This window comes from Ursus americanus, chromosome 5, assembly GCF_024610735.1.
Source record: "Ursus americanus isolate L20-20 chromosome 5, mUrsAme1.1.p, whole genome shotgun sequence".
Lineage (NCBI taxonomy): Eukaryota > Metazoa > Chordata > Mammalia > Carnivora > Ursidae > Ursus > Ursus americanus.
Genome location: NC_142131.1, coordinates 74,920,582 through 74,932,721, shown reverse-complemented (window position 1 = coordinate 74,932,721; position 12,140 = coordinate 74,920,582). Strand labels below are relative to the sequence as shown.

The window sequence follows — 12,140 nt, the reverse complement described above, 5'->3', positions numbered from 1 at the left end:
ACACCGGCTGATACAAAGTCGAGCCGGCTCCTAACATTGTATCAGTACAGTCTTCCTGTATATATTATAGAAATCCTTGATGCCCACGAGGTATTGGAAGTGGCGAGATTGAACACGAATATTTCTGCTCTGTATTCGTGATCAGTTTCTTTACCGGAAACTGGAAAAACATCTTTCTTGTCTATTAGCATTTGTCCAACACGTTAGGGTCTCCAGATGAAGACTTATGACAGAGGCATACCTCGAGCCGTTCCGTTGCCAAACTGAACGTCATCTGTTAAAATTTGGTATGTTTACGGGAGAATGCGCTGGTTCTCCAGCTCCTCGAGGTACCAGAAAGAAGTGGTAAATTTTGCTGTCTAACTCCTGTCCTTGCAAAGTACCGCCGATGGCAGAATTGAGATAGTAGCCTGGGAAATAGCTACACCTTGCCGAATAATTAACCTGGAATGGCCATTTGTAGCCAAGATGGGAAGATCGCTTGCCTGCCTCTCGAAGAGCAGAGTCCATGGGCTCTAACCAGGGAGCAGACCTGTTCTGCTCACCTCCTTTGCGATTGACCTACCTGGGAATGCGCTGTTCTCGTTTTGGGTGGCTTTCATCACACGCTTTCTGCTTAAGTTGGCTACTTCCCAAGAGGCACAGAATATATCATCTTTCTTAGTGGGGGAGCGCCGCTGGCATCCTGGCAGACTCCCAGAACTACAGCGTGGTTGGCACCCCTGGCTTCCTGGCTCTAAATGCCAGGAGCCCCCACAAGTCATTGTGTAGTCAGAAATGTCAGCGAACATTTCCAGATGCCTCTGGTTGTTTACGGACTCCCAGAGCCTGGTGGACTTGTTTACTGAGAAGCCAGGGAAGACAGGAAACTTTCTTTTCTGTCCCTTTTATTGTCTGCCTGCCCGCCCATCCATCCACCCACCCACCCACCCATCCACCCACCCATCCATCCATCCATCCATCCATCCATCCATCCATCCACCTATCAATCTATTCATCTAACTATCCATCTATTTATCCATCTATCTATCTACACATCTATCTCCTTTTTCTTTTTTGTTTTTCATTGTGGGGTGAGGAATGACAGAAATTTTCAAAAAGAAACTTTATTAAAGAAAGATTGGAAACAAGCTCGTAGTCAAAGGGAAGGCTGAGGAAGAACGGAAGAAAAGAGAAGGTAGAGGCGTAGGTGGAGAAGCTGGGAAGAAATGTTTCTGCCAGCTTTGTCTGTGGCCCCTTGTGATTTTCTCCCCAAAGCCAATGAGATTTCCTGTAAGGACGCTCATGTGCAGTTACGTTATAGGCTATAACTGACCGCAGAGGCACTGTAAATAGATTCCACTGACAACGTGGTTAGAATCGAGGAAGGGTTTTAGATCCAGACGCTTGAGGAGGAGGACAGCTTGTTCCTAAGGCTAAGTCCATGGCGGCCCCATCAAGGCGGGGGGGTGCATTACCGATCGGCCCAAGCCCCTTCTCTTAACATGATGTAAGTTACCCAATCCTCTGGGAGCATCGACCCCAGCATAATGCCAGTGCCCGGGGAGCAAGTTTCCAATTTCAATTTTTGCAAAATGAAGTTCTCCTTTTGTGCCAATCCCATTTCTCAAAATAGCGTACCTGGCTCGCATTTAAGCATTCTACCCTGTAGCTCGCCACGATCGCTGCAAGTCACGCGTTATGTATCTTTGGACTCTGCACTAACGCTTGTGGACCATTCATGCCATACTGAAGCTGACTTTCTACTTTATTTTTTCAGTTGTTCATGGTGGACAACGGAGCAGATGACTGGAGAATAGCCATGACTTATGAGCGTATTTTCTTCATCTGCTTGGAAATACTGGTGTGTGCTATCCATCCCATACCTGGGAATTACACGTTCACATGGACGGCCCGGCTTGCCTTCTCCTATGCCCCATCCACAACCACCGCCGATGTGGACATTATTTTATCTATACCGATGTTCTTAAGACTCTATCTGATCGCCAGAGTCATGCTCTTACATAGCAAACTTTTCACCGATGCCTCGTCTCGAAGCATCGGAGCACTGAATAAGATAAACTTCAATACCCGTTTTGTTATGAAGACTCTAATGACGATCTGTCCAGGAACTGTGCTCTTGGTGTTTAGTATCTCATTATGGATAATTGCCGCATGGACTGTCCGAGCCTGTGAAAGGTAAGTGTGTTTCTTTTCCGGGGAACGTAATTTGGAAGTGGGAGGAAGAACACATTTTAGCCCAGAGGCACACAGTGACTCACTCTTGAAAATGTTGGAGTCTCTGGTGTTTTAAACGAGTCTGACAAAACTTTACTTAACATTTTTGCTCACAGTAATGCCTTGATGATTATGTACTTTTCTTCTTCTTCTTCTTTTTTTTTTTTTTTTTAAAGTGAGAGAGAGAGAGGAGAGCACGACAGGGGGTGGGGCGGGGCAGAGGGTGAGAGAGAATCTTAAGCAGGCTCCATGCCCAGCACGCAGCCCTACTGGGGGCTGATCTCACAAGCCTGAGATCATGAGTCAGACACTGAACCGACTGCCTGAGCCACCCAGGCGCCCTGATGATGCGTTCTTCTTTCTGATTGGATCAGTTTTCTATAGAGAGCTGTCTTTATAATCTGCATCAAAATTTGGAGATCTACAAATTTTACAGGAGATTTTTTTTTTTAAAGATTTTATTTATTTATTTGACAGAGATAGAGACAGCCAGTAAGAGAGGGAATGCAAGCAGGGGGAGTGGGAGAGGAAGAAGCAGGCTCATAGCGGAGGAGCCTGATGTGGGGCTCGATCCCACAATGCTGGGATCACGCCCTGAGCCGAAGGCAGACGCTTAACCGCTGTGCCACCCAGGCGCCCCTACAGGAGATTTCTATTCGAAATGTCTGTTTAATGGTAATACTGAATCATTTTGGCGCCATATTGGTTATAGCGTGGATTATTGTCGAGTCTGAAATCCAGTGGAAACGTGGTGATTCAGGCTGTCTGAACTTCAGGGAATATCTCAGCGTGGTCTGTCGAGCGTACTGCCTCTTTAACATGGTGTTCATGTAATTACTGAGAAGGAGCATATAGGTATAATATTTGGTTTGTGTTGAACTCAACAGTGAGAAGGGGAAGTGCGGATTGTTCTATTGTCTGAGGTGCTCTGGTGGTTTAGAGCTAGACACACATTCTTAGAATTCAGGAACTGCCCAGCGAGTCCGAATTAATTAGTAATAGCGTCAGTGATATTAACCTTGCGATTTAACAAACCAAAAAAATAGATTTGTTATAGAAATAGGAGGGACTCTATCTTAATGAGGGGTGAAATCTCATGAGATCTTGGTTAAGAAAATCCACGTTGAAATTAGCAACAGACAGATAGGCACGATTTCGTAGTTGATAGAACTGTTAAATCTTAGGGTGTTCTTTGTAGTGACCAGATTTTTTTTTAGTTTAGCTTTTGGAAATCAAAGGTATATACCTACACAGATAGTTTAACGAAGAAAAATATCTCTATGAGAATTGTTGCAATAATAGCAAACCTACAATAATACCCCTTCCCCGTTTTGATTTTTCAAAAGCAGTCACTTGAAGATCTTTCAGTCAGTTTTTTTGGTAAATTGCTTTTCGTGTTTCTGAAGGATATCGCTTATTTAATAATGCTACCACTAGGTTTTTCATCTAGCTTTTTAGGAAAGTTGGGGTTTTAGTTTTCTTTCACACATACATAACCCTTTCGTGACTCTACCCCCCAAAAGAGTAATTTCCGTCTTCCCAATAAGTTACATCAACGCCAGTGACCTACATTCCATGCTAACATCCTTATGACTACGTAAACTGCATTGTGGCTGAACAGTGTGTAGTATCTTATTAGCATTTTGCTTTTTCTGCACATCTTTTTATTTTCCCTAAATTGTCCCATAATATTATGTAAATATTCTTTTGCTAGATTCATGTATATTGAGCAATCAATCAATTTCACCTTGAAAAACAGTTCTTACCTTTAACCTGCTTGCCCATCATGTTGGGGATTTCCTCTGGCTTCTTCGCATGTCGGATACCCTTTTTCTTGAACCCCGTTTCTCCCTCATCTTCCAACTATCCTTCCTTTTGGCAGAATTCATCTTCCAGTAGCTTTTAAGAAAAGGTAGTGGGTAAGGGAGTAATTTTTTGAGAGCTTGCGCAGATATGGCCATTCTTCTTGCCTGGTTCTTTGATAACGGGGCTGGATATAAAACTCTCGATTGGAAATCACTTTTGCTCAGAATATCGAAGCCTTTATTTTCCTCTGGAAAATCCAGGATCCAGCCGTCTGATACTGTTCTCAGTTTTCGATGCTTTTTTTTTTTCCCTCTCCTGGAAGCTTTCAGGATTCACTGATCCTGCATCATTCTACAGTTGCAACAGGACACATCTTGGTGTGAATCTATTTTAATCTAGAGTACTGGGAATTTAATGGGCCTGTTCAATCTTGGAATGAATGTCCTTCAGTTCTTGGGAATTTTCTTGAATTATTTAATGATTTTTGTACCTGTGTTTTGTTGTGTGATTATTGGCCCTCCTCTATTAGTTCTCTAATTTTCCTGTTTTCTTTTTCCTTTTTTTCCATTTCTGTTTTGGCTCTGTCTCTGGAAGATAACCCCCATTTTATCTTCCATACTTTCTATTGGAATATAATTTCTTTTTAATGTATATTCATTTCTAGTCTTATGTTTGATCCCCAAGTGCCCCTTTGAAAAACATAGCATCATACTTTTGTTCTTGAAATGCATTGTTTTATTTGTTCAGAGATGTTAATGATAATTTTTGAAACTCTTTTCTTTGTATATGTATTGTTTGCCCAAAGATTTGTTTTTCTATTGGTTTTGGCTTCTGGCTTTCCTTAAGTAGCTAGGTAACCTCAACTGTCTGCTCCTACTTGACAGTGCAACCCTCAAGAGCTGAGTGAGGGGAACTTTCTGTGCAAATCTAGAAGCCGTCAACTGTGGGCTTCACTACAGGGTCTTTGGGATGGGGGGGTGTGGAACACCTATTTAATTTAATTTAATTTAATTAATTAATTAATTAAATTATGTTATGTTAGTCACCATACAGTACATCCTTAGTTTTTGATGCAATGTTCCATGATTCATTAGTTGCGTATAACACCCAGTGCACCATGCAATACGTGCCCTCCTTAATACCCATCACCGGGCTAGCCCATCCCCACACTCTCCTCCCCTCTAAAACCCTCAGTTTGTTTCCCGGAGTCCATAGTCTCTCATGGTTCGTCTCCCCCTCTGTTTACCCCCCCCCTTCATTTTTCCCTTCCTTCTTCTAGTGTCCTCCCTGCTATTCCTTATGGAACACCAACTTTAGTATCTTTACGTGTTTTCTGTTTCCTCTGAGCGATCTGACAGGCTCATGGGCAGTTGTTTGTCCTGTCCTACCTTGAAGGTGCAAGCCTAGGGGACAGCGTACTGGGAATTGAAAGGGCAGAGAAGAGGTCTCAACCGCTCATCTTTGAGCCTGTATTTGTCTTCCTAGTTGTCACCTGAGTAGGCTCCTCCCTACAGTGCTTGATGCCCTGCCATCAGCCCACTGACCTTGGGTCTTACCTCTCGAGAGAACAAACTTCAAGGCTTCTGCCAGTTGGCAAAAAGGTACTACAAGTGACAAAGGGTGGAGGAGGGGATCTAGGTATCTACCTGCTTTTATGCAGTATCTGCACCTGTCCGCACCTTTAAGGCTGTGTCCCGATCTCCACTTATAGAGGGACTGGTGCCAAGGATTTCTTGAGTCTGTGGGCAGGACGGGGGTTGGTTCTCAGTGCCAGTATGGTTGCCTCGTGATTTTTCACCACTCCTGGTCTAGAATTCTTCTTTCGCATGAGAGACTGTGGACTCTGAGAAACAAACTGAGGGCTTCAGAGGGGCAGGGGGGGAGGAATGGGATAGACTGGTGAGGGGTAGTAAGGCGGGCACGTATTGCATGGTGCACTGGGTGTTATACGCAACTAATGAATCATCGAACTTTACATCGGAAACCAGGGATGTACTGTATGGTGACTAACATAATAAAAAAACAGTTAAGAAAAAAAAAAGAATTCTTCTTTCCCGAGTCAGGTAAGTCAGCGATCACGTGTCAGTTGGCTTTTCCACTCCCTTTGTACCGTCTTGTCACTCATTCTTGCTGTCCTCATGGGTTTGTGCTTTTTGGGCTTTGTTTCTTTTACAGTTATTTACTGTCATTTTCATGGGGTTTAGGGAGGGAGCGGAGGTCAGCATGTTTGCTGAGTCTATCTATTTGACAAGAAATTCTGGAGTGATTAGTTTGTAGTATCAAGTGTCTGAATCCTTCTTAGAGCTTCTCTTCGAAACTCCAGCGTTTGAAGGATTAAAGTTTTCTTTTTCATGAAAGGTAGACTCCTTATGGTAACGCTTTGTTTGCTAGCAGTCACGGTATTTAGAGGCTTCTGGTATTTTCTGGAACAGATGTACCTATAAAGCTTGAAGAATAAATATGGAAAATCTTAGCTGGTAAACCCATTTAGTTTACGAAAATTGCTCTTAGTTGAAAGTTGTACATAACACCGAACCAGTGGGGGTAAAGCGTAGTTTTACCAACCCCTCCCCTCTGAGTGGTCCTCGGCGCATCTGCTCCCCAAGGGCCCGGGAAACAAATGGCCTCAAAACTGTGCGCGTGCCATACGTTTTCTTTTCAAAAAAAGGTCCGTCCTAACTGTTTGAACCCATCTTCAGGAAATTCAGAACGCCTCAGGCAAACTGTGCCACGTCTTCCTAGCAGCCCAAAGTATGTATGTTTTTTTTAACAGGCTGAGATTATGAGGTGACAGACCCATCCTGGGTTCATATAGAAAGACACTAGAACCTGAAAATTGCCCATTTCATAGGAAGACTGAGAGTCTGTCGCCGGCAGTTAACATAACGGGAAAAAACTGTGGCATGTTGGGGAAGGGGGAAAGGGAGACCAGACTCGACCGGGACGCTGGGATTTCATCCCACTTCTGCAACGGACGGGGCTGCGTGACCTCAGGCCAACCAGCTCACTTCGTTTCGTCTTAATTTCTTCTTTGCAAACTCAATGGCTTGATAGGTTTCCTCTTCCAAAGGTTACATTTCCTACTTGTGCAAATGTGTGGAAGAAAATAAAATCATTAACCAGTGTTGTGATAGTAGATTTTCCAATTTGTTTTTCATTTGACTTCCCATTTTGCTGCACAAAATCTCCAGATGGTGACTTGTAAGGTACAAAGATAAAAGAAAAAAAGAAAGAAAGAAAGAAAGAAAGAAATTAGCTTTATTTATTTATTTATTTATTTATTTATTTATTTATTGATTTTTGCAAAGTTTGATATGCCATTGGCATCTTACATTGCCTTCAATGTTTTCCTTCCTTCCTTCCCTTCTTCCCCCCTCCCTCTCCCTCTTTCCTTTTCCTTTCCCCTCCCTTTTCCTTTTTCCTTCTTCCTCTCTCCCTCCCTCCTTCCTTCCTTCTTCCTGTTGTGAATTTGCAGTACTTCATACAACACACAGCTCTCCTATTTCTTTGGTTTGGAATTTGGATTTGAACAAACCCCACGGTCCATCTTTGATCGACCCAAGTATTCTGTCCCTATTAAAGAGGGATTCATACCTAATAGAAATTCTCTTCTTAGTTAAGTAAAACAAGTCTAGGAATCTTTGTGAAAAGAGAAGGCTTTTGGGACGCCTGGGTGGCTCAGTTGGTTGAGCACCTGACTCTCGATTTTGGCTAGATTCACGATCTTAGGGTCCTGGGATCGAGCCCCGTTGAGCTCCATGCCAGCTCAGAGCCTGCTTGAGGGTATTGTCTCTCCCTCTGCCTCACGTGTGCACGTGCTCTTTCTCTCTCTGTCTCTCAAATCAATAAATCAATCTTTAAAAAAATGTTTTAAAGGGGAGAGCTTTTGAGAGACAGACAGTAGCAAATGTCTCTCTGGGGAAGTTTGTTTTGCAGACCTATCCCTGTCCTTCCACTGAGCACGGCACCTCTAGAGGTTTCTGGAAAATATTCTGTACTAACGAGGAGGACATCCTAGAGGAGGCATCTCCTCCTGGCGGTATTCCTTTCCCTGACAGATCGTGTACTTCCGATTTATGTATAAGGAATAAAACCTCCTTTTTTCTTTTTATTTCTCTCCCTCCCTCCTTCTCTCTCTCTCTCCTTTTCCCTGCTCCCGTCTTTTGTGAAAGGTAGGAGGAAGCCGAGTGGCAAGTAGCTGGCATTATGTCTGGAGCCTACGTTTGTCGGGAGGAGGCTGCCCCAGACCAGTGTCCCTTCTCTGTCTGGTTTTGTTTTGGCTTTCGGTTGAGGTGGATATCAAGCCTGGAAAGAACACTTGCTTCTAAAACAACCCAGAAAGTGTGACCTAGGTCTGTGCAAGTGACTTCTTGTTCTTACAGACTCAGGTCCAGGCATTGAATCAGATGAACCAAGAGAACCTTCAGGAACATTTATGTCGTACAGGAAGTCTGAACCCCATAGCTTGGGGCCCTGGAAACTGGGAATTATCCTATCCTGTACTTTCTGAGGCTTCACTGTTTTTTTAAAGAGCATAAGTGAGTGTTTGACCCCAAGTGTGCTTCACCAGACACTGTTTTTGAGGAAACTCTTTTGCCAGGGGTAGGACCGGATACTGTGGGCCAGTGCCCTGTTACACAAAGGAAAGCATTTTGCTCTGTATTGTGTTTTTTTTTTTCTTTTGTCCTATAAGGGTTCCCAGAAGATTTAATATGGGCGTGTGCTTTGGGTATATCCAAGGGAGAAAAGGAGCGCTGACTTGGCCATAGCTTCTGGGAACCAGAGTTGGCACTTGTCAATAACTAAAGTTTCAGAGATGGAAAGGCATTTTAACTTTCGGCACAATATTCTTTTCCTGATTGCTACAGGTTTTATCGTGTGGGGGAGGGGGCCGAGTTTGGATTGGACGGACAGAGAGGTAAAGGATGGGGAGCTGGGAACTTTGGTGGCAGTACTACCACGAGAGAAGCAGACACGAACAATCAGTAATAACGTAGTGATGCTCAGTGCTATTTGTCGCTGGAAAAGATTCATTTAGTTAAGACATTTGTGACCGAATAAATTCACTGTCCTTTTTTTTTTTTTTAAAGATTGTATTATTTATTGGAGAGGGAGAGAGAGAGAGCACCACATGCTCGCTTGAGTGGGGGGAGGAGTAGAGGGAGAAGGAAAAAATCTCAAGCAGACACCATGCTGAGCATCGAGCCTGCCATGGGGCTTGATCTCATGACCCTGAGATCATGACCTGAGCTGAAGCCAGGAGTCAGGCACTTAACTGACTCAGCCACCCCAGTGCCCCTAAATTCACTCTTCTTTACCTCATTGCTTTATCTCCAGGAGTGTTTAACTATGCATTAACTAGTAAGTGTTAATTAAGAGGGAAGGGGTTCTCACAATGGCTTTAGAATGGTTTGCTCTTTTCCCAAGTGGGAAAATTGGAGACGCGAACAATGGAACTTGTTTGTAGAGCTTCTCATGAGCTAAACTGCATTTTAGGTGAATGAAGAATAAATTCTTTTCACCGTTCAAAACTAACAGGGAAGGAGAGGTAATATGTATTTATTATATAATATAATATTTAATAATACATATTATAATATAATATATAGATAGGTAAATAAGTATTTTTTTCAAATTATCAAAGACAACCGACCAATGGAGTTTCCAGTTGTGTTTAGAATCTGTTATTTTGTCTTAAAAGTATGTTTTATGTCTTCCATTAATCAAGGTAGACTTCTCTTTTTTAATTAATTAAAAAATACATTTAAAAACCTGTCACTAATAGTTTCCTACATTGCATTTGTTTTAATTGCCCAAAGATGATTTCTGAAACGTGGCTGAAACTTCCTTTATTATATACCAGTATATGTGGACTATTACCGTCAAGTCATGTCCCATAATAAAACCGTATCCCGCATGAAACTTTACATAAAATAGCTGCTTTTAACACGAGGACTGGTGATGTCTTCCGACATCAGTGTTAACCGAGGAGTTGATAAGGAAAGCCCTTGCAGGATGGGAATGGCCCATTTTGTAACTGCACAGGTTTCCAGACTTTTAGCACCAGTTCATAGAGGGTATATGATTTGGGGTTCTGCTTCCCATTGAATATGGGCCCTGAATACCGTGTCCTTTTTGTACCTACTAAGGTGACAGGAATATACCCTTCTTCCTGCAAGGTCATTGTTGACATCTAGGACATTAGTGCTGTGGTGTTTACTTTTTTGTGACCACATGCGAATCTGCTACTCTAAGCTCAGGCATTTCTGACTTCCTCTTCATAGACCCTGATTTTGAATAAAACCATTTCAAGTTTCAGTAGGTGATAAGCTATGTGGAATGCTTATGATCTGGATTCTCATTTTCAAGTTTCTCATTTCAAAAGAGTTTTAGTTTGCTTTGGTTTTTTCTCTGAAGCCAGTTTTTCGAGGAGGAAGAGATAGATGGCATCTGAGAGTCTCACTTGTCCTATTTATTTCTAAAAATTATTTACGTAGGATCACACGCAGGAGAGCATGAAATAAGCTACGTTTTCGAACACTAGCTTGCTTTCTTGATCTGCATTCTGTGATTCTATTTTATATTTTTAGGAGATTCCCTGAGAGGTCTACACTTTTTTGAGCCCTGACCATCAGAGATGCCTTATTTCCTGTTAATTTCCTTAAATCGGAAGCATGTGACTTGGGATCAAGGTTCTTCCGCGATTGTCAAAGTAGTCCTAGAATACCCATGGGCCGTGCTGGGGAAGCATCCTGCTGGCACCTTGGTTGATCACGGTGCACTGGATAATTAGATTATTTCTTACCGCGTAAAATTTCAGCTGTGGCTAAGTAAACTCTAAGCATTTCCTCAATGGATTTGTGATTTGTGGTTGATGGTCATGTAATACTTTGTAAACTTAGACTTCCAGAGTTGGATTCATACAGACAGATACAGCTTTTTCAGACTGAGAAATGAGTCACAACTTTAAAACGGGCCCTTTCAAGTTACAAAAGTCAGCGGTTTAAAAGCATTCATCACGCATCTGTGAATGGAAAGCATCAAGGCTTGGTATAGTGTTTGCCAAATAAATTGGTCATTAAAGTCTTATGGGGAAAAAAGCCAATACTTTGTCCAGCTCAGTTTTTCTCTTCGTGCCTCCATAGATATGATTTGGTGTTCTGTTTTTGTTTTTTGGGGGTTTTTGGGGGGGTCTACCTCCTGAGAGAACAATGAGAATTTAATATTTGTTGGCAAGATGCTTTGAGATCCTGGTTTGAGGAGTGCAGCTGGAAAATACCAGCACTGATCATATTCAAGCTAAAACAGAACAAAACCAAAAAACCAAACCCAAAGCCAAAAAAACCCAACAACAAAACACCAAACAAACAAACAAACAATATGAAGCCAAGAACAGCTCGGAAATCCAACCTCACGGATCTTATAGTGAATTCCTTATAGTCCTCCCCATCCTGACATCAATGCCGGGGTGTAGATCTTAGGGAATTTGGGTCCTGATTGTCTTCTAAGTTTGGAAAATCATCATAGTACTTTAGGGTGGTGTGTATGCGATTCCGTGCAGCTTTCTCATCCACTTGAGCTGCTGAATCACTGTGTCAGGTAAAAAGAAAAAACATACAGTCTAAACGTAGATGCCTTGACATTCACGCTATTTTGTCTTTAACCAAATTACTACATTTCTTAGACGTACACGAGGTTCGCTTGGAGAAAATTCAACTTTTCCCCACTTGCCTGCAGGATTTTATATGTTCCTTTTTCTTTTTGAAATTTATATCCTTTATTTTTAATGTGATTGTATCGCAAAATAACATTAAAATAACGAGAAATTTGAGACAAGCCAAGTGCCCTTACATGCAATAGAATGCACGCCTTTTGAGCCTTTCCAGAGCCTGGAAAATCTGCCTTCTATCTTCACGGGGAACTTTTACAACCTGAGTACCTATTCATGGGCTTGCCTCATGTTATGATTATTCATTTAGGGAATGAAGTGGGTTTTCGAACGGTATCCCGGAGCTGCTGTTGGGGGGATGAAGCACCTACTGTTGCTGGGGAAGGCTGCTTGGCTGGACTCCCTGGGAAGGACTGGATGAACTGTTTCTCTGGTGCTTGCCAGCCGG

General features: G+C 42.5%; 1 protein-coding gene across 1 annotated transcript in view; it reads left to right on the top strand.

The window, feature by feature from the left end:
- The window catches only part of KCNN2 (potassium calcium-activated channel subfamily N member 2), a 142,909-nt gene that overhangs the window by 41,136 nt on the left and 89,633 nt on the right, over positions 1–12,140 (top strand). The window contains exon 3 of the mRNA XM_045794907.2: positions 1,760–2,178. Within this exon, the coding sequence (XP_045650863.2) occupies positions 1,760–2,178 (419 nt within the window). The remainder of the gene's footprint in view (positions 1–1,759; positions 2,179–12,140) is intronic.